The sequence below is a fragment of the Arachis ipaensis genome, chromosome B03 (assembly GCF_000816755.2).
Source record: "Arachis ipaensis cultivar K30076 chromosome B03, Araip1.1, whole genome shotgun sequence".
In the NCBI taxonomy this organism is placed as follows: domain Eukaryota; kingdom Viridiplantae; phylum Streptophyta; class Magnoliopsida; order Fabales; family Fabaceae; genus Arachis; species Arachis ipaensis.
Window position 1 is genome coordinate 946,993 of NC_029787.2, and position 26,278 is coordinate 973,270.

Here is a 26,278-nt window from a genome sequence, read left to right on the forward strand (position 1 = left end):
TTCGAATTAGCCACTATAGTATTAAATCGAATCAATTTGATTCAAATTAGTAGGGAACAACTTAAATCGAATTAGCCACCCCTATCTACAAATCGTTGGTTGCTGCATCAGGTGAATCTTGATTCCTATAATTAGGTTCTGCCATTGATACTCCAAATTAGTGCTAGATATGCACGATTCAAGCACTAAAATATATGAGTTGTAGTGAGAAACAGTGATCAAGTCGTTCTTGTCTCTTAACTCTTTTCTCAAATCGCACGCTACTCTCTTAGAGTCCATGCTCACCGCACCATGATAAATAGTATAGTGTTTGTAGCAAGAGTGGGTGAAGTGTTGTATTGAATGGCAAAACTCAACTACACTATGAGAGCTACTTCCTTATATAAATACATAGATAGGTACCACATTAGTTGGCTTCTAACTAAGTAATAATTACTAACAGAAATTGACTCATACTAACAGCTAACAAAAAGATTCCACTCCTAACTACTAGTAACTCCCTTCTTCCTACAATTAGCAGGTTGTTAGTTCAAGTTGGTTAGCTAGTTTTCTTGTAAGTTAGGTAACTATGTATCCTTTCTATTAAAAGGAACACAAAATACACTAATTCAGTATTTCTAAAAACAACGTTTGTATTTATATCTCATTCGTAAAATATGATTTTGTGTCTCTATGTCCCTATTTTCAGGGATGGAACCTTGTGTATGGGAAGGAGACAATAGTCTCCTAAGTTGATAACTTTTGGGTTTAATTATTCAGTTATATTTTCACAAAATTTACAATTAAGTCTATATACTTTTTTTCTTTTTAATTGAGTCCTGCACTGCTTTTAATTTAGTAATTAGGTTCTTTTATGGCAAAAATATTAAAATTGGCAGAATATTTCTATCAAAAAATATGTAGTCAAAGATCTAGTTAAATTCTTAATTGTGGATATCTTCAATTTGTGAAAAAAATATTCAGTTAGTTTTAACACTTTTTATACTAAAAATGACCAAATTAAAAAATTAAAAACAATGTAAAAATTCAATTGAAAAAAAAATATAAAAAATTAATTATAAATTTAGTAAAATTATAAGGATCAACAAAATAATTAAACCTAACTTTTATATAGAAAATTCTTTATTTTATAGTTTAGCTCCTCTAATTTTTTGTTCCCTCTTCTCAAGCTATATTCTTCATGTTGCTCCCTCCAAATTAAAGCACTAACTCCACCCGTGTTTGTTTGTCCCGTAACCGTAAATAAACGCAACCAACAAACAAGTGTCCTTGTTCTCAAAAGAATGTGCTTCTAAATTGGAAAGATTTAAGAACCACTGCCAACTCTTAGTCTTAGGCACTACCGCACTACTATATATCTTGTTGGTTTAGTGATATGGATACGTAAATCTCTATAAACTATGTTTCTGCTACAATTGAATTGCACTATTTCCGTATCTTGTTGGGCGGTCAATGCTTCTAAATAGAAAAAGAAAAATCAAATGTCTACCCTCTCTTCGGCCACTAATTAAGCAACAAAGCGGCAATCAAGCTAAATATATTCATGTTAATCATCAACACTTTTTGTTCTGTTTTCCTTTCAGCATCAAACTGCATTTCAATTCTCCCTATGATTGGGGGGCGTCGTTATTAATTTAAATTTATATTTAGATCAATCTTGGCATCAGATTCCAATCTCTCTCTCTCTCTCTCTTAATTTGCGTAATACTTAGCCTTGGTTTGATAAAGCTTTTTGAATAGGTGCTTGTACTTTTTAAAAACTCAAGTTCCTCATTTTGTGTTTGGTAAATAAAAAAAGATCATGTGCTTGTGCTTGCAGCTTTTAAAAGATCGGAGTACTTTTGAAAGCACCTAAGATAGAGCTTTTCAAAGTTGGCTTGTGTTTTTCAAAATTTAAAAGTCTAATATAACCTCATATGTTAACTAATTTTTAAATTTAATGCTTGCATTTATGTCTATTATAGTATTTTTAAATTTTAAAAATTATTTTACCAAATGCAATTGTTGTTGCTTGTGATTATTAAAAGCAATTTTTAATTTGATTTATCAAATACAAATGCTACAACTTTTAAAAATTCATCTTATAAAAATTAGCCTTTATAAACTACTTTTGAAAAATAAAAGCTTTACCAAAATTTGCGTAATAATGATAGAATTCTTTGTATCTTTGCTTTCGGTGAAGCCAGCAAAACAAAAAAACAAAAACAAAACAAAACTTAATTAGCACGTCAAGACCATAAATTGTGCGAAAAATGTTTAGGCTAGTCGACCTAGTCTGTCTTCAAGAGTGGGGTGTCATGTTTTTGTTTAACTACTAATAATAATGTATACTGCAATTGCCAATTGGAATTTAGAAGATTGATCCATCAAATATATTTTGGAACATGTCCACATAGATTAATTTAAATTTTGTTTCAAACCTGCCCGGTAGCGTGTACACAAAGAAATGCATATATGGTGTTCACGTTATTGGAAAAATTAGCAGCCATTAATAATAATTAAGTGACCAACTAATTCTAATAATAGGGATTTTGATTTCTTATATTTTGAACTAGTGAATTTGGCCATAATTTGACAAGAGCTAAAGAACACATCTCTAGAATGTGGTTTGCAAGTTGCCTAACCAGTAAGCAGAGAATAAAGAATATAGAAAATAATGAGCAAGACATGTGCATTGTTAGGAAAGTTATCATTATACTAAGATTTTATAGCGGCTCCAGCTTTGATACATACATGCGCTCACGTATCTTATATGCACAACGTGCATGTGAGATCAGATCAACCCATCAACTCTGTATCCTCACTACCAAAAAAGAACATTCAACATTCACAAACTAATGTATTTAAATGCAATAATTGTGCATTTTAGGTTACAAAAGTGTTTTTCATTCTCATACGCACCACACCGACATACTCTTAAGTTGTGTTGAAAACATTTTAAAATGTTGCATGAACCCATGCTGTTACATTACATAGATGTTACAGATTCCCACAAGGTGGTCTTGTTAGACTAGCAGCTAAATTATTCTCCTCATATGAATGACTGATGATTAGATTTTTGTGTAACATACTCAATTATGAAGTAGGTAAAACATCTATATTGTAATAACTTCTACCCAAATAATGATTTCGATGCAGAATTTGAAACGAAAAACTGAACATGCTACTACAACACATTGAACCTCACAAATACTAGCTGACCAATAAATAAATAAATAAATAATAAATAAGACCTTACATATATGGTCAAAGAGAGACCAAGTTTAATGTCTAGTAGATACTCACTGGATACAATTACCTGCGCGAGAGACACACTTCCAATTCAAAATTAGAAGAGAGGGAGAAAGAATATAATACAATTGACATTTCTGACAAACTCGAGGACCTTCCCCTTCCACAGAAACAACATGCTTCCGACCTCTAACCCAAACCGTCATATAATCTTTAGCTCAACAGAATGATACCTTTTAAAGTAAACAAATATGGTGACATGCAACTCATCATGCTGCTAAATCAGACAGCTTAACAGCCTAAGCTTTTTCCGCGGTGTTATTTCCCACAACCGAGATGGTAGCTTATCAATCGTTTTACATCACCGGCAATCCATTGAATCGAAGGAATCTGCAAAGCCAGAAGGTTTAGAGGGAATGCTTGATTGGGTTTGTGAGTATGACATATCAAACATTGTAGAAGTGCCTTCATTGGCTTGCCATCTTTGCAGAGCTTGAGGAAGACTCATCTGAAGGTCAATGCCACCGTTGTCTTCTTCAGCATTCCTAGTTGGTTTCCATTGCTCGACAAGTGGAACCAAGACATTCACTGCATGCCCCATATCCGGCCTTTGGTATGGTTCACGGGCTGTGCAATGGCCCGCCAGCTCGGCCACTTTATATATGCTCTCCATGGTTTCTTCATCGGGTTCAAGAGTTTGATCAATTGCCTTTGGTATGTTTTCCTTGTTAATTAGTACCCTTCGGAACCATGTAACCAAGTGAGACCTTTCATCAGGCAAAGTATCATCCAATGCCCTTCTACCGGTGATAAGTTCCATCAAAACTACTCCAAATGCATAAACATCCACTTTGGTTGTCACTCTTCCAGTAGCTGGCAAGAATCAAGATTGCATTAGTTACAATTGATGCAACAAATCACATTCAATGTAACAGTTATCAAGAACATATATCTCTCTTAAAATTAAACAAACCAAGAACCTAAAAAAAAAAAACGTTTACCACATTTTACAATGCCCATAACAGTCAAATGCATAGAATTCAGTATTTGAAATTGGTGAAATTTTCATCGAAAGAAATATGCAGGGAAGATATCTTGTGCAACAGAGACCTACCACCTAAACCCATGACAATATGGCAATCCAAGATTTACTGCACCTAGAGTATTCATCATATTAGATACTTGTAACCATTTATAAGTGGCCGCACAACATATTACACAATGTGCAACCATCCACCACAAAGAATTTTAGGAAAACACACCACATAAAGCCGATTAATAAAACTAATAGAAAAAGAAAGGAACACCTAAATCCGGACTATTAAACATCTAGGGTGCAGACTACAGTTATTTTCCCTTCTTTCCTACTGCCATTGATGCTACTTAATCTTGTCAACAGCAGAACACAGTATTGAAGTAGTAAAACCACCGGCTATGGCTATAAAATTCTATGCACAAGTTAAACTAAAGGCACTCTATACCTGCATACTCAGGAGCAAGATACCCAAATGTTCCAGCCAGCCGTGTCTCGACAGAGTACTTCCCATCCGGTGCAAGCCGAACCAACCCAAAATCTGCAACCTTTGCTCTCATGTCATCACCTAATAGTATGTTTGAGGGTTTTAAATCTCTGTGAATGAAGCTTTGCTGAGCTAAGCTGTGCAAGTATTCCACACCCCGTGCTACATCCAAAGCTATTGCTACCCTTTGTTTCCATGTCAAGGGAGCACACCCAAGTTCACGCCACTCAAAGAGATGCTGAGTTAATGTTCCTTGAGGCATGTACTCATATACCAAAATCCTCTCATTGCCATTGATACAATATCCCAAAAGAGCGACCAGATGTCTATGCCTAACTTTACTAAGAACTGCAATCTCAGCTTGGAACTCATTCATTCCTTTGTTTCCCATTGCCACAGATTCCATCCTCTTGACAGCAATTTTTGTTCCATCAGGCAACTCCCCTTTATAAACAACACCAAATCCTCCTCTACCTAAAATGTTCTCTTCACTGAAATTATTGGTTACTTGCCGAAGAACATGGATTGAAATCAAGGCATTTCCACCGTCAAAACCATTAAGATCACTCCTATCACCACTGCTCTGGCTTTGCAAATCACTTGGCACACCACCATATCCATTGGAATTGGAAACACTTTCCGTATCAAGTTTAAAGTTTCCTTTTCCATTCTGAGGAATACCAACCCTTCCAAACTTCCGGTGCCGATTTCTGACATAACACTTCCAGGATACAAAGACCACCACAAAAACAAAAAGTAAAACAAAAACCACTATACCAGCAATCCAACCCGGCGGCAAGGAACTACCTTTCCTGGGTTCAACCGGACTTGCACTCGGACCAGACCCCTCAGAAGGACTAGTTCTGCTCCCTCCTCCACCTCCCCCAGGACCAGGATTCTTCCCAAGCATAGCATTACCAGAAGTTAATAACTTCACCCTTGGAGGGAATTTTGGAACCTCCCCAAACAGATTGTTATTAGAAACATCAAGAGTCTCAAGTTGGGGCAATGTGGTCAAGCTCTCGGGTATAGAACCAGTCAAATTGTTCCCGCTGAGGTACAAGCTCCTCAAATCAGTCAAATTCGCAAATGCAGGTGAAATAATCCCCTGCAAACCCAGATTCTTAAAATTCAAAGTAGTAATCTTCTCCCCTGAACAAACCACAAAACTCCAACCACTGCAAGGATCATTCCCTTTCCACGACTCCGCAAACCGACTGGGATACCCAAAACCCTCAGCAACCTTAAGCAAAACCATCACCTTATCATCACAAGGTCCAGGAGTATCTCTACAAAAACTATTGATCCCATCAAGAGTAACCTGCACACCCTTACCGAACACCGGCACAGGACCCTGCAACTCATTGTTGTCCAAAGATACGTTCTTCAAGCTCGGAAGCGCCATCAATGAGCTCGGAACGACCCCGGTTAGCTTGTTATCCCTAAGCTGCAAATCAAAGAGGCTATCGCATTTCGACAAATCAGGGATCCCACCGGTGAACTGGTTCTTGTGGAGCCACAACTGAGCCAACTGCGTCATGTTGGAGAGAACCTCAATTGTCCCCGATAAACCGTTTTGCTGGTTGTTAAGCCACAGGTTGATAATCGAGGAGGAGGCGAGGGACTTGGGCAATGCTCCGGTGAGGTTGTTGTAGGAGAGGCGAAGGTTCTGGAGACTGGGGAAGGAGTCAAAGATGTCCGGAAGGTCGCCGGTGATTCCGGCGGAACCGAAATCGAGGTCGCTGAGGGTTGATGATTGAGTTAAGTCGGTGGGGAAGGGCCAGGGGGAGAGGGAAGGGTTGTTGAAGAGGCTGAGTTTCTGGAGGCTGGTGAGGCCGGAGAATGCGGCGGAGGGGACGGAGGTGAAGTTGTTGCGGCCGAAGTAGGCAGTTTGGAGGTTAGAGAGGTCGGACAGAGAAGGGAGTGGACCGGAGAGGGAGTTTTCTTGAAGATATAGGTCAGTGAGCTGAGAGAGGGAGTTTAGATCGGAGGGGAGAGTTCCGGTGAGGGACTTAGAGGAGAGTGTTATTTTGGTGACGCGGTTGGAGGAGTCGCAGGTAATGCCGGTCCATTGGCAGTAAGGGGTATTGGGGGACCAGTCGGTGGGCGGGGAGGTCAGGGATTTCAGGAGTTTGGACATGACGGCTGAGTCATCGGCGGTAACGGCGGCGATGGTGACAAAAAGAAGGAGGAGGGAAAGTAGGGTTTTGGGGAGAGACATTGGGATTTGGTGAGAGATTAATGAGGTTGGTTGGATGGTTGGTGAGTGTAACTGAGAAGCGAGAAGTGAGAAGGAAGGAGAAGGAAGTAGATGACAGACAGACACTCCCTTCACTGAGAGACAGAGAGGGAAAGCGTTTGCGTCCTCTATGCTACGTGCTACCCACAACTTACGCCCTCGGTTAACTTTTATTTATTTTTGCAAAATTTTCACGGTTTCTTTGTGTTACCTGCATCACATTTTAATTTTAAAGTGGTACATTAATGTAAAATTTCATTCGTAATGTATACATGGACTCAAAGTGTTGCTTTGGATTAACTAACTCAAACATAATTGATCTTTTTATATGAGATGCCAAAATATAAAATTATGTTTATTTTTTCAAAATATATAACTTAAAATTAAATAAATATTTTCTTAAAAACCTACCCAAATAAATTCTTAAGTTAGTTCAAATTCCATCTCTCCATTAACGTGAATATTTGTATCCTGTATTTTTTCTTCTTTTCTCGTCTCTTTTCCTTTTTCTTGGTGTATTTTGCCCTATCATTGTTCTTTTATTATTGTTATTGTTGCCTGCGTTTATTTTTTTTCCTCTTTTTCTTTCTAGTAAATTTACAAAACGGGTGTTCATGGCCTGGTCCGGTATGAACTCAATCACTTTGGGATTAATTTGGTCCAGGTTTCATTGTGTCTTGATAAGACCCGATGTTTCAATAAATGATCCGACTAGTTTATTAAATCAGGTTCGGGTATCAAGATTTGGGTCACCCGAACCCCACCTGTTGAACCTGCATAAAAAAATATATTTTGTTCTCATGAGATTTTAAATATGTATTTTGGTGTGTAATTGATTTAATTATTATTATGAGACTTTAAATTATTATTAGACTCTAATTATTATGTGAATGTTGCAATTTTACGAAATAATTGTTTTAAAAAATTTAGAAGTTTAAAAGATGTAGGATCCAAACTTTGGTGATATCGTGATTCACTATAAAAGGTATATGTTTTTTAAATTAATTCCAGTCTTACTGTTTTATTTTTAATCAAACTTGTTGAATCAGAAATAGATCAAAGAATTATAAAATTAAAATTTATGGACACATTCAAGTTTAAATATAGATATCAATTTCTCAATAACAAGTAATTTTTTTTTATAAATAAATATCATTCTAATTTTTTGGCTTAAAGTTTATCAAGACCCGAATTTTATTGGGTCTAAGGTCGGATAATGGTCTTAAAAATAGACCTGATCATTATTTATGGTCGAATTCGGGTCAATGCGAACCCGGCTTCACCCGGTCCATGCTCACCTCTATTTTGTAGCATTATGTATTTTTTTGTTTGATTTTTTCTTTTATTTTATTTTTATTTTTGTTTGGAGAATAAAATAAAAAGAATTATGAATATGTGAAACAAGAAGGAGAAGATCAACAGAAAAGGAAGAAAAAGATAATGATGACAAAGAAGAAAAGGATGAGAAATTTTGAGTTATGCATAATTTATTAGAAAATACCGAAATTTTTCAACCGTGATACGAGAAATTTTTAAATTTTGACAGCAAAATTTTTTAATCATAACACAAATTCTTGTTAAGAAGAAGAAGAATTGTGAATTGTGTTTAATTTATCCGAAAAATAACACTAAAATTTTTTAATAATAACACATAAATTTTTTAATTTTGACATTGAATATTACAAAATACATAAATATTTTTTAATGTTGTATTTCTTTTGCTTATTATTCTTCTTTTTTTTCTATTGATCTTACTTTTTTAGAATACTTGTTTCTCATATTAAACTTGAATCTGTAATGTATTACAATCTTATTAGTTGAATGAATGTATGTTTGTACTTATTAAATTGAATTCTTTCCAAAAACAAAATTAGCACCGAAATTTGTTTAAAGTGACAACGAAATTTAAATACAATGATACAGAATGCAAAGAGCAAATTAAATTGCATACTAAAAGATCAATTTGACTCTATAAAATAAAATAAAATATTACCGAAATTACTTAAAATTGATAATAGAAATTCAATAACACGACACTAAAAAATATTGAATCTTTCTAAAAAAATATTACACATTTAATGAATTCAATACTTATCTCGGATACAAAACAATATATAAATTTTTCGAAAATAACAGCAAATTGTCTTTACTACTCTAATATCAAAATTTTTAACTAAATGATGTGATAGAACTAAGAACTTATTTCATAAAGACTTGAGTTGCATATTTACAAATTTTGAAAGAAAAGAGAATAAGTTGAAAAATCTGTAAATATTGCAGCGAAATTAAGTTGAACAAGTGCAAAAATTCGAAAGAAAATGAATAGTGACATTTACATATAAGAAGAAGATGTCGTATCTGACATATATAACATCACATAAATTTTTAAAAAATAATATCGAAATATCTTTACTCTAATACCGAAATTTTCAACTAAATGATGTGATGGAACTAAGTATTTCATGAAGACTTGAGTTGCAAATTTATAAATATTGATAAAAAAAATAAGTGAAAAAATTTGTAGATAATGCAACGAAATTAACTAAAAAGGTGTAAATATTCAAAAGAGGATGAACAGTATTATTTACGTATAAGATGACAATGACGATAATAACGATAACGATAATAATGATGATAGAGAAAAAGGAGGAGGAGGAAGGAGGGGAAAAAATTAAATAAGAAAAGAAGAAGGAGAATGAGGTGGTGATGATAAAAACGACGACAATAATAAAAGAGAAAAAAGAAAAAAAAAGGATGGATTACAAATGTGAAACACATTATAATAATTTAGTTGAACTTAGTTATATATTTTACTTGGTTATAGAATTTCATTGATAAATTATGCATAATTATATTCAGATATGTTGATAAGTATGAATAAATTACCATTTGTACCCATAAAAGATACAGATACTGACAAATGTACCCATATAAGAATAAAACGACAATTATAACCACGGAAGATGGCTTCCGTGTGCCAAGAGTACCCAGACGTTGGTTATACAATTGGTCCGTTAGGTATTCTTGACACACAAAAGCTATCTTCCATGGATACAATTGTCGTTTTATTCTTATATGGGTACATTTGTCAGCATTTATATCTTTTATGGATACAAATGATAATCTATTTTTGATAAGTATATAATGATGCCTTCTAGTCTATTAAAAAATAGTTATTTCATGTTAGTTTATAGTTTTTTTTTAAGGGATATTTACTGGATTAGATACGTGTAGATTTTTTAACCTTTTTTTCTTTAATTTGATAAAACATAATCTTTTATCATCTAATAATTTTTTCACATAAAATTTTTAGTCCCATTTAAAAAATAGGGTAAAGTATTAAATTGGTCCCCTAGGTTTGGGTCTAATTCTGTTTTGGTCCTTAAGGTTTAAATTGTTCTATTTGAATTCAAAAAAGTTTCATTTAGCATCAATTTAGTCACACAGTGAGGTCAAAATTAAATAATTAACAAAATGTCCTACATAACAACAGTACAAGAACAAAATCGATAATCTGGAGAACAAGTACAAGCTCCAGAGGCATAAAATCAACCATTGATACATCAATACACTTGCAACTTGTCTGGTTCTTTAACTTTTAAACAACTCAAATGGACAATTACCATTACCCCACAAACAATAAAGTAATAAACAAATAGGAATTGAGTAAGTTGCGTCAAAAATTCCTACCGCTACTTAAAAGCAACCTTACCATTATCTGCTCTAAGCCAACTCATTGAGTAATGAGTAATCGTTTTCTCTTACTTGTTCAACTAAGCTTTTAAGATTTATACATCTTAGATGACTCAGCGCGGTACATTTTTATTATTACAATGTGAATATACAACTGTTCTATTACGTTATGCGCACCATGTAAATCAAAACCCATTACTATTACCAACACGTAAATTTTAGTAGGATATTATTATCGGCAAATGGCAGGGCCAAGTGGGTTCTGTATGTTTTTGCACTTTTAAGTTTTTTGCTAGAATATTCTGTTGCTTGCCAGTTGCCACTTCCATCTCAGAGTGTCTCCTGGCTAAGCAGCTTCTGGAGAGAAGCTCAAGTCTATCACTTCACAGCGGCATCTTTCTCTTTGGAACTTTCCTCACTTCCAAATCGTAACTTATTTTAGTGTATTTGAATGAAAAAAGAAAATATATTTATATTATTATTTATGTATGTTTTTTATTTTTATTAATTACTTTTACATTTGAAATAATAGAATATTCAATTAAACAAATGAATATTCTCACCATTAGAGTAAATCAAAAGATCTAATTGAAGACATCTCTATATTTTTAAAATACCAAAAAAATCCTTAACATTTTGTCCCAAAATCAAAGAGTTCTGGTCCTAATTTTTCTCGGAGTTCCCGTTGTCCCAATAACTGTGTTTCCTGTGCTCGTCGTCCCTTGCGTGCGCCATTACGATCACTGCTTGCATGTCTCGTCCATAGATCGTCTACCATCGCATGGTATAGCGAAGTTCTTAACCAAGTAATGTAACCTATGCCTCTTTGAGTAGCCTTATGAAAATAAATCAATTTCATATGTGGTTTAGTTAGGTCAGACAACAATCGGAACCCAATTAATTTTGGGATCCTTTGAGAGAAGCCTTTTGAAGGAACTTTGCAATCTCATTGATTGTTCCTTAAGTAGCCTTTCACATTTTTCCTACCTTTTTTATTTTTAACATGGCTACAATGGATTGAAAATTCATGTTTGCGGTTTCGGATTATAATATGTTGCTCTATATATGATCAGTTGACTATATGAACCCATCAATGCAGGTAGGTAAGTTTCCAACATTGGTGATTGTTTCACTCGTTTTTGTCGACTTCAACAGGTAGTATCAAAATAAATTTGTATCAAGATCTCAAGTATTGGGAAGGAGATACGACTCCTTTGAAAAAGAATGAGCTCGACTTGAAAATTACTTGATTATAATGTCAAAGCAATTTTATATCAACATTACTAGTGATAGAATTATGGAAAACAATAAAAAAAAGAAATAATTAAATAAATAGGAAAATGAAAGTGTAAAATATTGATCAAAACAAAAATTTAAAGAAAGTAAATAAAAGTGAATAAAAAACAAAAGCAAAACAAATTAGAAATTTGACTTCTAATACTCACATGCACGTCGTAGAGACTAGAAATTCTATGAGTTTATGTGATGATCTAGTATTTTTTATTGAAGTCCTTGAACTCTTCTGAGTTTCTACTATTTATAAACCATGGAGATAGACTTGTCATGGAACATGTTGTCCACTATCTTACTTTCTCCTTTTTCTCAGCCATGACCTTGCCTTGACCATGAAAAATCTTGATTTCTAAGTTTTGACACTCACATATTCCTTGGTCTTCAAGTCCCACGTTTATTCAGCTTGCTTTTCAAATTTTGCACGCATGTTTTTCACTCAACTTAAAGGTCGAGTAGCAAGCTTTGATGATCGAAGAAAGACAATAACTACCTTTTGACTTCGACTCTCTTTGTACCATCTTTCTTTGACTTCAACTTGCCTGTTTTTGCTTCTATAGTCGAAACCTGTTGACAGTCAAAACGCCCTATTATAAAAAAAGATATATTTTTGGAAGGAGAAATAGATGTTCCAGAATGTACAACTCAGTGTCAATTTTCTTGTTTCATTATTGAAGAAAAACTAACAAAATATAAGTTTGATTGTTTGAGGCCTTATATCAGTTTCAGTATTAAGGTTCTCAATATTGGAACATTAAGTTTGAGAGTCTTTTGGACTTTTGGTTTAAGTATACAAAAATTGAGAATAGATTCTCTTAATTGTTAAAAAAAATTAAAAGTGTAAAGTGTGATCTTTAATCCTTTATTATTTTCTCTTTTATATTTATTTTTTGTCCCACTTATAAAATTAATGATGGGAGATCACACTTTACTTTCTGTATTGTTAAAAAAAATGGAAAGAATCTATTTCTTACAAAATTTTGAGTCTTATTTAAAACTATTTGTTTCTTCCAAGATAAGATATAGGCAAGCTAATTAATCTCAGGATGAGATATGTTTATTTCATGATGTCAATATATTCTATTATGAGTATTGAGTAATGCTATGTAACCAAAATATTATAGATAATAAATAAAGATATATGATTAATAACATTTGTGTTTATAAGAGAGTGTAAATCACTCTCCTAATTTAATTGACATAATTAATTTCTTTTTATAATTAATTATCTTTTCTCATTTAATTATACTAAAAGTTAATTCTAAATTTAATGTGAATCAAATTTTAAAAATTTCTCTCTCATTATTACTATATGCATTTATAATTCTATAACTTTTTTTCTTCCAAATAAAAATCTCAAATTCTTATATTTTTAATTTTTTAAAAATCTCAAATCAAAAATTAAGAAATAAAATTTTAAAAATAATTATTAACTCGTCATATTAAAATCAATAAATAAGAATACGTATAAATAGTAAATAAAAAATATTAAAATTATGACTCTTTGGTGTACATATAAGATAATTTGAAATATATAACAAGACACGTAGTTTAAAATTTAGTAATATTAATTATAAAAATTTATTAATTATGGATATTATATGTATGAAATTATAGATGTTATGAGTATGAAATTATGGATGTTATTAATATGAAATTTTGGATGTTATTAATATAAAATTTTGGATGTTATGTGTACCTTACCTAACTATGAATGTTATGTGTATGAACTTATGGATGTTATGAGTAAATTTGCTAATTGAATAAATTAATTTAAGTATTTGATATTCTTTTTTCAAATCTAATTATAGTAAAATTTAAAAATATATGTAAATCAAAATAAATAATTTCACTTTGAAAAATATGAAACAAATTTATAAATTATCAATGATTTAAAAAATTATACGTTAATTTAAATGTATAATATCTTCAAAAAAAAATAAAACATGAATAATAATTTGTTAGTGCATATATGAAATAATTTAAAATATATAATAAAATATAGTTTAGAATTACATAATATTAAAGAATACTAATTAAATTTAGTTCATCTAATTAAATAAAGTTAAAAATAAAAAATTTTGGCTGATTTTGTTTCCTTTGGTTGCTAAACTTTTTCCTTCTATTATATTAACAAGCATATGTTCCATTACCACCAATTGATGTATTAATAAAAAAGGCTTAGGTAATTACACATATCTTTAAGTAATGTCTTTGTAGCCAAATGCTGGCAGCGTAATGTTGAATAAGCACTAACATAATTTGGCTAATAAGATGTCTCTCATTGTTAAGCAGAGAATCATTTTCAATTACCTTTGTTTTGATTTGAAAAGGAATATTATTTTTACTTCATGTTATTTTATTTTTTTTAATTCTTTGTTAACCGTCTTTTCATTTATGTTTTGTTTGTTGAAACATGTGAGATGCTTGTACCTCAAAAGTACAATGGAGAGTGTAATCTGCGTATTTTAGATTGTTTAGATGTGGATAATTTGCATTAGCTAAGCTTCATGAGTTGTGGACATATTAGTGGGATGTTATGAAAATTATAGTTATGCTCCCGCTGGACAAGACCCCAACATGTATGAAAGCTATTCAGGATATGCAAATTACCGACCTCCTCAGCAGCAACAGCAACAAAGGGGATATAGTTAAGAAGCTAAACCCGGCTTCTATTTTTTTGTTGTCATTCTGTATTCTTATGATACTTATTTTCAGTTGCTTTTATGCTCATGAAAAATTAGTTAATTCTATTCCTTTTTTATTTTTCCTTTTTTTTTTCTTCTAGTTAGTTATCTATGGTTGCTATATTAATATTTATAGTTGTAAATATTTGTAAAATTTAAGAGAAGAAGACAAGTTAGAATACACAGGAATAGAGAAAAGACTAGTATCTTCACAATTATGTACTCTTCATCGCATTTATTGCTGCATCTTCTCAACCATCTCTCGTAGTTATTTTAGATTTTTAGACTCTAACCATAACTACTACTGATGCTGCAGATTCTGAGACTCTTATTATAACATTTCTTAGATTTTCACAAGTTGTATAAGAAAAAAGTAAAAAAAAAAGTAGAAAAGGTACTGAGAAGAGAGAAATTTTAGAGAAATATGAATCTATTATAGATAGAAAACAAGAATATATAAGTACTTTTACAATTCATTACGTTTTTTGACGTTTAACATTAAAGAGGACTAAATTAAAAAAAAATTATAGTATAAATATCTAATTCGATGAAATTATTGAGACTTACAAAATAATTAAACCTTGTTAGTATTTTGATTTAGTTACGAAGTGATCTATAATACCAATACCCATTTCATTTGTCAGGAAAAATATGCATTTTATAGAATAATACAAGTAAGTAACTAGCATTTATTCAAATATTTGATTTTTATTTTTTATGTTTTTGGGACTGGGGTATTTAATTTTCTGGTTCTTTATTATTATGTTGGTCTGACATATTTTTGTTAATATCCAAAATGTCCATAGCAGCCCAACAAACTATGATGAATTCAACTAGTAACAGCCTCACAGGAGACAGAAAATATTCCCACCAAATAGGAAAGAAACAAAAATTCTGAGGGGCCCAGTATTTTGAAGAAACAACTGAGTCTATTATCTAATATATATTACACTAACGGAAGAGTTTTAAGTATACCGAGAACATCGATATTCTAATTGTTTTAACCGTGGATCTGAATTATAAAAAATATATATAATATATATTAATTGAAATCAACGGTTAAAATAACTGGAACACCGGTGTTTCTCGATACACTTGAAATTTTTCTTACATTATATAAAAGGGCATTGAAAAAGCCCAACCTATTTCAGCCTAATCCAAGCAAAAGCAAGCAATACATGTTCACAGAAGAAAGTTTTCAGTACAAGACCCAAAAACCAAAAAAAAAGATAGATGTGATAAACAATTCAAATCAAGTCCAAAAAAAATCAATATAATCGTCATCACAAAAACCACCGCAACTTAATTGAAACCTGTAACTTTGTTATACGCACGAGACACTATGCTTCTTGAAATGTACGTTCTAATGTCATAAATAATATAAGGCAAGATCAAGATTCTACGATATCTACCATAGTTATCAGAACCGAACCGATAATCAATTCGGTCATATGATCGAATCACTAAATTATTGGTTCAACCGATAAATCACTAATTTATTCGGTTAATCTGATCATAACTAAAATAAAATTATATTAATAAAATTAAAATAATGCCTTAAAACTTAAAATACGAGTCTTACAAACATTAATAATCAAATATCAAGTTTTAAACATAACCAATAATCTAAAAAAAGAGTTAATAAACTAGCTTCTAATATAAAATATGTTCTCAATTTAAATCAACAAGAGCAAGTTAAAGATAACACAATCATTAAATCAAGTCTAAGGGGTGAGCTCAAAGTCGGCATTAACATCTTCATAGGACAAATTAGGAGCTTAATCAACATTTTTCTCATTTTGATTTGCATCCATATCTTCCATAGCATTGTTATTTGGTCCATCATTATCTTGGTCATCTTTCAAATTTAATTGATGTATATTTGTGTATTTTTGACAAATCAATATCAAGAATAATTCGTAATAGCAACTGACAATTAAAATATTTGAAAAATTTATCAAGATCATCCAAAATTGGTTGAATGGACATATTTGCCAAATCATTTCGTAGAGCATCAACCTCTTCAGGAGTTAAAAACGGCGGTGAATCTTCCAATATCCAATCTGAATAGTCATCAAATGTATCAAGACAAATTGGATCATAGCTTTGCTTTCTCATTAGATTCCTATGTTATCAAGTTATGTAATTACTAAACTAAAGATTAAATTTTAATGAACAATACTTTTTAAAATTAGATAAATAATTATAGAAGATACCTTAGTTGTAGCTTCAAAGATTTGCTTAAATCAGTTTTTAAGCAACACAGCAACCACCACTATTTCACCAAAGTTCATTGATTCAACTAACATCAACTCTAAACAAACCAGCAATAAAGTGAATAAACAACAACAGCACTAAAAAACCACAGTAAATACAATAATAGCAACCAGCAACAACTCTATACCGATTACCAAATACCAACACAGCAACCAGCAATAAACAACCCTAAAAAACTAAATACAACAGCAGCAACTACCAAATTCAAGAACAATTTTAACTAAAATTCGCCCAACTTCAACAACTACTCTAAAAAATCAAATTTATCCACCAGATTCCATAACAATAGCAACTAAAATATGCTCAGGTTCAACAAGTCTAAAAATCAAATACAACAGCAACTGACCTGAGGGAGCAGAGGCACTGAGGCAGAAGATGAATGCTTTCTGAGCTTTCTGACAACCACCACTTCCACCCAAATGACCCGAGGGAGCAGAGACTGAGAGTGACAGAGAGGTGAGGCCGCAGAATATGAACGCTTTCTGAGCTTTTTGATGAACACTTTCTGCCGCTGACGAGGTGAGGCCGAGACTGAGAGTGACGACGAAGTGAGGCCGAGACTGGGTGATGACAAAGTGACGAGGGTGAGGTCGTGAGGGTGAGGGTGAGGCCGTGAGGGACTGCCGATTGTATAGCTCGAACAACGGAGAGCCAACGGAGAGACGAGGTTCGCTGGGGCTTGGGGGGTATCGGCGGTTACATTGGCTCAAAGAGTCTCAGCCTCTCAGATGCCATTAGGGATTTGGAGGCAATGGGGGGAAGGGGGGATTAGCCTAGGGTCTTTCACAATTTCAACGAGGGGGGGATGAATTGGAACGACGCCGTTTTCAACATTTAAAAAAAAAATTTCACCACCCGGATCGGGTCAAATCATCCGGTTGGGTCACCGATTTTCATAAAAACCCGTCGGGTCAAACCGGGTTCGACTGGGTCTGTAACTATGATGAGTAAATTCCCATAATAGTCCCTGAGATTTGCGTGAATACTCAATGTAGTCCTCAAGATCCCAATTTTCTCATTGTAGTCCTCCAGATAGAGCTCCGAGCACTCATAATGGTCCCTGGGCATATTTCTGGTGATGAGTCATCACCGGAGCGCTGACGTGGCCATATTTTGTCACGCTGGATGACTCCAACGGCTAGCTGAGCTGGCTCATTTCTAATTTATACCCATATTGGTCCCTCCTACTAAATTTAACCCTAAATCCCTAAATTTTCATAAAGTTTATCTCTTCTTCTTGTTCATCGCTCTCTTCTAGGCTCTTGCTCATTTCTTCTTCTCACCTTCCAATATGCAGAAAATATGTATTGGCCATTTACAATGTAATATGTATTTGTCTTCTCAGAGTAGTTTAGATCATCAATAGATGATATTATTGTTAACAACAGCAATGACATGAATGACAATTTAGTAACAGTGTTATATATAAAGAGAAATGTTATTAACAAGGAGGAAAGGATATTGCAATAGGCCTCGAGTTCTCAATAAAAAAGAAAAGCATAGCTCAACAATATTAGAAATATCCAAAAACAAATAAAACCAGTTGACAAAAGTTTTCTAGCCTAAAATCAGAATCTTGATGTAATTGAGCATGTCATTTCAGTAACGCCAAAGGTTATTGATAGTGACATGTGAATATTCAATTCTTTCTCCCTATCTTAATTATAATAAATAAATAAATAAATTCTATATGTTCTCAAATTTATTCAGTATACCAATTCTGAATTGCTTTTACAAACTTACTCTTCAAATATTTACTCTCTTTTTCTTTTTCTCTTTTAGCGTTAATATATTAAATATGTACCATTCACATCAAACTATCACGCTTCTTGTTTTAACATCAAAATTCATTGTTAATACATTAAATTCACAAATAGAGCAACTGTGCCGGATCAAGTAGCTACATAAAGTAAATATACCTTAATTTGGTTTAAGGCCGAGAACTTCAGACCAATCATATCCAAACCTTTACATATGTGGTGATAGGTTGCCTATGTTTCTTTGATGAAGAAGGCTATAGACAAATATAGTTAAAAACTCAGAATGAAATGACAGAAGCTAAACTACCAAATTAATCTTAGAAGAATCCAAAGAATAATACTTACAAGACCACACGATCACGATATTCATTGATTTGAATGTGAGATTGAACATAATAATGAACCTGCGGATCATACAAGATCAGGATACATAGTTAGAAGTCAAATAATGCCCCCAATAGACCAATGTTTCTCTTCCTTTCTCTAATAAATTTAACTTATAGATGCTTTGTCAAATGTGCTAAGCTCAACACCAATTGCAAAGACAGGAAGAATAACCAAATAAAAATTCATAGCCATTTGTTAAAGAATAATCCTTCAAGCATTGATTGAAACTTCAAAACTTGAAAATCAGATCTCAATTCATTCCTTTCCTACTAAATCAATACAAATTATAAATCTCACCAAAAAGCATGCAGGAGAATAATAGCATTAATTAGTTAACAACATGAATGAAACATTCAAAATTACTTTAATCATCATGACTCCAAATGGCTACACTAGACACAATCCACCGAAAAGGAACTAATAGAGAATAATTTACACAGTCACACAGTATAAAATGAATAATTCAAAATGTTAAAATCAGATCAGAATAAGTATCTAGAAACAATAGATAAAAAAAGATAAAAAAAATGGATTATCTAAAAGGTTCTCTGCAATGGCTCCTCAATTAAGCATAATTATAAAAAGCGAAAAAAAGCAATTTTTTAACATGAGCATAAAAAAAAGGGGGAAAAAGGTGAGACCCAGATGAGAAAAAAGAGCAAGGATTAAGTGAGAGATGAAAAAGGTGAGACCTTGATCCATGAGAGATTTGAGGTTGTTGAAGGCATTCTGGGAAACATCCCCATCCTGGAAAAATGAGAAAACCTCAACCACACTAACAACTTGCATATCATGAAGAATCAACACTATATTGAAAACCCAAAGTAAAAAGAAAATATTACTTTGAGTCTAATCACAAAGTCGAAACCTCGTGCTTCTAGTAGAGGAGGGGAAGAACGAAAAGAGTTTTCAGTTGGATTACTTCTTCTCTCAACTTTTTCAACCCAACAAATAGAATATTACGGTAGCGCCATTGATGAAGAGATGAAGATGAAATGAGAGGGTAGAAGAAGAAGTGACGAAGATGAAGTGTTTGTATTGGAGACAACTGTTTTTCTAAATAACATCTAAACGGCGTCGTTATTTGTACTCAAGGGCGCCAAACTAAAACAACGACGTTTTGGAGCCCTCCAGCATGGCAAAATGTCGCCACGTCAGCGCTCCGGTGATGAGTCATTACCAGAAATATGCTCAGGGACCATTATGAATACTCGGAGCTCTATCTGAAGGACTACAATAGAAAAATCAGGATCTTGAGAACTATATTGAGTATTCACGCGAATCTCAAAGACTATTATGGAGATTTACTCTAACTATGATATCTACTACCGAATATTTGTGCATGATTACTCAAAGTTAATTAACTAATAAGAATAAGAATAAACTATTAAATAGAGTATAGGGATTAGGGAACATAAAGCTGCATGCATTATATGCTCCCTGCTCCCTTTCCGATCCGATCGCCGCTTACAACACACACATCGTCAATTGAACAGACCAAGGTCCATCTTTCCAGTATTGATTTCTTATTTTATTTTATTTACTTTAAAACAAAGTTATTTGGCTTAAAAAATTGTTAGTCACCCAAGCCTTTTTATAAAGTATTCGAATTCAAAAATTTAGGAGAAAATGATTTTTTTATTTTATTTTTTCACATGATCTAACTACAGAGAACTAATGACAATTGGACGGAAGCAATCAGAGAAAGAAAAGGCATTATTGTTCAGCCGCAATACCGACCTAAGAAATTGTGATCACAATACACACTGTGATTAAAACGTGGCAAATTAAAATGCTCACTGCTGCACCACCCACGTAGCTCGTACCGTACTAGTTACTTTCAACTTTCAATATGAAGCTCGTGCATGATGAAGTGTTCGTACATATAAGGTAAGTTGTGCACTCGATCATATGTTAAAAGGTGCTTGTGTGTGTGTGGTGAATCCCAGTATAGTCCTCTTTAATCTTTATTGTGGCTGAGATCTGAGAATATCAATAACACTATTGACACCACAACTACTATATTATTTTGGCGTAGGTCCTCTCGTACTATTTTGTGATGAGTAGTGGTTTAGTACGAGGAAGAATGATAGGAGTGAGTAGATTTTGTGATTTGTAATTATTATTTAATTATTATTAATTTTTTATGAATATTGATGTTAACTAAATCTAAATGTATTTGTCAAAAATAATAAATTTTACTAGTTTTTAAATATTTTTTATATTAAAATCATGCATGATGCATGGTATGGAGATTTAACGAACGAGGTAGCATGGCTAGGTTAGGTTAGTTCTTTAATAATATTTAGAAGATAATAAAAATCAGTTTAAAATTATCTTATTTAGTATTCATTAATTATTGTTAGAATAATTATGTAATTTTAGATATAATAAATATATAATTATATATGTTATATGTATAAAATTATAGATATTATGTTATATAAGATAGAGAACTTTAATTAATTAAAAAAAATTTCCTAGCCTTACTCTTATCCTATGAAATAAGGACACTTTGTTGAGTTGTGGTGTTCACGTGTCAGACACATTTTAGATACGACACTCGTCCGATACACGTGTCTGCCGTGTCTTAATGCCACAACACAACATGGGCGTTCTTCTTAGCAATAATTATTGCAGTAGGATAATGGCTAGGAGGATTTGAAAGGTATTATGGCCTTAAAATTTTCGATAAAAAATAAAAATATTTTTTTCGGACACATTTAGACACATCTAAATACCATCACGTGTCAGTGTGTTCAGCTTTATTATTTATATGTATTCTTAAAATGAGTTTAGAAATAATATATATTATTATTTATTAAAAATAAATATTTTAAATATTTTATATAATTAAAAATAACATATTGTATAAGATTTTAAAATTTGTGTGTCATATATCTGTATCAGTATCAGTATTCATACATATAGTTGTTATCAGAATCGAAATATTAACCATCAATGAGACTAATATCTTGCTTACTATATATCTTGTTTCTCTCTTTTGATTTTTTTCTTTTTAATCGACTGTATTTACACAAACTCTATATAAATTGAATTAATTTAAAAAATTAATTTACACTAATATAAAAAAATTACTACTATACATATACTACAATTAAATTAATATATATATATATATATATAGAATTTAAAATATTTGCGTAATTTTAAATCTCATACTATTTGACATGAATTACCCTGATATATATTGGATTATTTTCTTCTAATATCACGGACTAGTAATATATTTGGAACCGTCAAAACATAATTACATATGTGAGAAATGAGAAGATAGTTATTAAAAAAGTAACTATGATTAAATTAACTAAAATTGTGTCCAACTCTACCATGCTTAGGAACCTCTAGCGCCTGGCCTCCTTCTCTTTGAATGGCACCATGCGTGCCCATGCATGTTATCCTATTTTATATTACTTTTTTACTCATCTGTTTCTCCTTCAGTGTTGCTAGTGAATCCTTTGATTTCATTTTGGATTTCGTTGTTGCTGCTATATCCTTCTTCAATATCACAACTCATCATCCGTGACCTCATCTAGCAGTGATGGATCGGAGGCTTTAGCAGTTGGCACCAATATGAGCTATAGTCTTTGAACAATTTTCCATGGTTGGAGAAGAAAGAAAGGGTACAGTAGTTCTGAATTTTGTAGCATCACACTTAAAAACACAACTTATCTCAGACGGAATTAATTGTGTTAATTGTTTTCCCTTTTTTTTTTTTTTGAAAAAAGGACAAATAAGTCCCTGACTTTTTGCTCCGCGGATATTTTTTTCCTTGACTATTAAAAAATACTTTTAAGTCCCTGACAGAGGCATTTGGACAGATCAGTCCCTAACGGAGGCATTTGGACGGAGGGACTAATCCGTCCAAGTTTTGTGAAGGTCAAGGACTTAAAAGTATTTTTCAATGGTCAAAGACGAAAATATCCGCAGAACAAAAGGTTAGGGACCTATTTGTCCTTTTCTCTAAAAAATAACATTTGGGTATATTTTGTTATTTATCATACATAAGTGCTAGACATGTCAATTCGTAAGCTTTCATTACTCATCAAAAGTTTTGTACTTTCCTCCAATTTCATAACCCTATCAAGCAATTCCAGAAACTTAAAATTAGCCTTCAATTCTCATTCTTATCATTCAACTCAAAAGCATTGCCATCAACCTCATATTTCTTCTTCAACTCCAACAACTTAAGATTCTCGCACTGTAACTTTTTGTTCTTCTTCCTCAAATTTTCAATGGTTCTTTTGTCCAACCCACTTTTCTTTACTCCCTTAAACGACGTCTCATAAAGCTCCTGTACCTTTTTATACTGTTGTTCTTTCTTCTTCAATTTATCCTCAGCGTCAATTGTAGCTAGACTCTGAAGCTGAAACTTCTTTTCGAGTTGACCAACTTAGGTTTTAAGTTTTTTCTCTCTTGTTACCAAAACCTCTTCAACTCTGTCATAATCCTCTTTTTGTCACTTAACTGGAAGAATTTGAATGAGCTCAGGAATGCTCATCGTCTCCAAGCTTTTGTTACTGGTTGATGAGACAATGGGTGGTGACCCAGGTTCGACTTTTGCTTGAATTGACATGATAAGGGCAAAAGATTGGTTACACACATAAATTAAACAACATCTTGCCACATAGGACTGCACATGGATCGGATAATATTCGCATATCCGTGTTAATTATCCGCATCCGATCCAAATTTTGCGGATATTATTCGATCCGCAGAGCCATCGGATCGGATCTGCAATATGGTCGGATCGGATTGTGGATTCGGCAGTGATATCCGCGAATCATATCCGCATATCCGCACATCACATATAAATAGTATAGTTTAAGAAAGTAAACCCTAATGTGATATGAATTTTAGTGTGTTATTTTATGAATTTTATGATATTTTGTTTTTAATTTTTTATGTTGTACTTCAACTTAGAATAAGTAAACTTAAATCTTATGTTATTATTTTGTTTTTGTTATTCAAGAGAACTATTATTGATAATATTTTATGAGTAAATAGGATTAAACAAATAAAAAATAAATTTTTTGGATATTTTTTTGTAAAAACAGCCAAATAAAATCTTAAAATAGTTGTTTTTTTAATTATACAGATATACCTGATATCCGATCCGCAAGTATGCAGATCTGCGAATATCGTATCCGATCCGATCCGATCCGATAAGTACAGTGCAGATCGGATAGAATTTTAGACTATATCCGATCTGATCCGATCCGTGTGCAGCCCTATTGCCGCAAATAAACAGATGGCTAATAAGCTAGCCTAACCAGTAGCACCTTGCCACACACCTTATTTATTTATTTATTCTTTTTATATATATTTTCAATAACCTCTAAAGAGGCCTTAAAATAAAATTAACTAATTACGGGATGCAATATATCATTCTCCCAAAGGAAATAAACTAACCCAAAACGGAAACCAGTCAAGTTCAGAAATTAAAAACCTAGTATAATTTATAAGAGTCGATTCAACTACTTTTAGCCATCCACATGCATAAACTGTCCAACACCATTCACAAAAGCCTTTAGGTTCGTATCTGAGGGACCACCTTCTTTGGCTGCTTCTCTACTCAACATCTTCCATCTCTCCGCATTCTTTCTCACTTCTTTTGCTTTCTCTCCACTTCCCATCACAATATCCAAACACCTCCTTATTTCTTCAGCTTCCACTATCCCTTCCTCATTTATCACTTTAGGCTTCACTCTAACCCCTATCTTCCACACATCTTCCATCAGCTTAGCATTTGTGTTTTGATCCGACCACTGTGGAAACGCCACCACTGGAACCCCTGAAATTAGGGTTTCCATGGTGGAGTTCCAACCGCAATGCGTCACAAAACAACCCAGTGAAGTATGGGACAGCACTTGAACCTGTGAACACCACTTCACTATCTTCCCCTTCATTTTCAGTTCCTCCATATAACTCCACTCTTCCTCTTCTTTCCTTCCTTCAACTTTAATTAAATTTTCTCTAACAACCCACAGGAATGGATGTTCACACCCTAATAAAGCACGTGCAATTTCCTCTGTCTGTTTCTTAGGCAGTTCGTGGTAACTACCAAATGACACGTAAACAACGGAAGACTCCGCCTGTGAGTCCAACCATTTGACATAATCATTACTTGCATGCAAAATGTCACCACCAAATGAAGTATCACGGGGGTTGCTGCCGTCCAAGAAAGCGGATGGAATCAACGGTCCGATAGGAATCATGTTGATTCCATCAAGGGCTCTCAGGGCCTCCGGCTCGAGAGCTTCAAAAGTATTGACGAGGACGGTAGGGTTAGTTTCTTTGTGAAGAACTCGAAACTGCTCCTCGAAAAGGGGGAAGATGAAAGACAAGGGGTTTGTGGTTGATACCAACAAGAAAGTTGGAACGTCACATGATGATAGCAACAAGGGCAAACCCGGGATTGTAAATGGCTCATCTTTGCTTTTAATCTTATCGGCGATGTAAGTTTCGCAGCCATGGAAGTATGGATGGACAATACTCATCACCGTGGCGGCTTGAATCCACAGCAGCGCGGTTGGGAGTTGAAAAGCACGCGCCACCTCATGTGCCCAAGGAACAAGCAAAGTGTAAATTAAACAAGTGAAATGTTCGCCTTCCATAGCACGAGAGGTTATGAGGTGGGCAATGAAGTCGGAGCCGCGTTGCTTGAGCTCCGAGGAGTAGAGCCTGTAGTCATCATCCCCTCCGGAAAAGACGCTGAAACCAGCGTCGTAGCCATCGGAGAAAGTGACGAGGGAGAGACCAGGGATGGAGGGTTTGTTGGCCATGCGGCGGTACACGTGGAGGGTGATGAGAAGGGTGACATGTGCGCCCATAGAGATGAGTCGCTTGGCGAGTTGAAGAGCAGGGTTTATGTGGCTTTGTGCGGGGTAGATTGCGAGGAGGAAGCGGTGGTGACGGTGGTTCTGGTTTACCATGGTGGAAGTGAAAGTAGCAAGCCGTGAAGCTGAAAATAGCAAGAGAAGAATAGAATAGATAATGATAATTGAAGGTTTACCCTCTCTTGCTAGTGTCGGGTATTTATAGATCAATTCCGTTAGAGAGGCATGAGAAATCTAAATAATATGAATGATAGATTTTGAATTTGGTCTAATACCACCAAAAAAAAATTTTAATTATTTAAATCAAAAAATATAAATAATTATTTTAAAAATT

General features: G+C 33.3%; 2 protein-coding genes across 2 annotated transcripts; both read right to left on the reverse strand.

The window, feature by feature from the left end:
- Nucleotides 3,177-7,143, reverse strand: LOC107629419 (receptor-like kinase TMK4). Its single transcript, XM_016332208.2, has 2 exons — nt 4,713-7,143; nt 3,177-4,104 (listed from the first exon to the last, which is right to left on the reverse strand). The coding sequence occupies exons 1-2, from the start codon at nt 6,970-6,972 to the stop codon at nt 3,593-3,595; spliced, it is 2,772 nt and encodes a 923-aa protein (XP_016187694.1). The 5' UTR covers nt 6,973-7,143; the 3' UTR covers nt 3,177-3,592.
- Nucleotides 24,168-26,119, reverse strand: LOC107629418 (crocetin glucosyltransferase, chloroplastic-like). Its single transcript, XM_016332207.2, has one exon. The coding sequence runs from the start codon at nt 26,038-26,040 to the stop codon at nt 24,589-24,591; it is 1,452 nt and encodes a 483-aa protein (XP_016187693.1). The 5' UTR covers nt 26,041-26,119; the 3' UTR covers nt 24,168-24,588.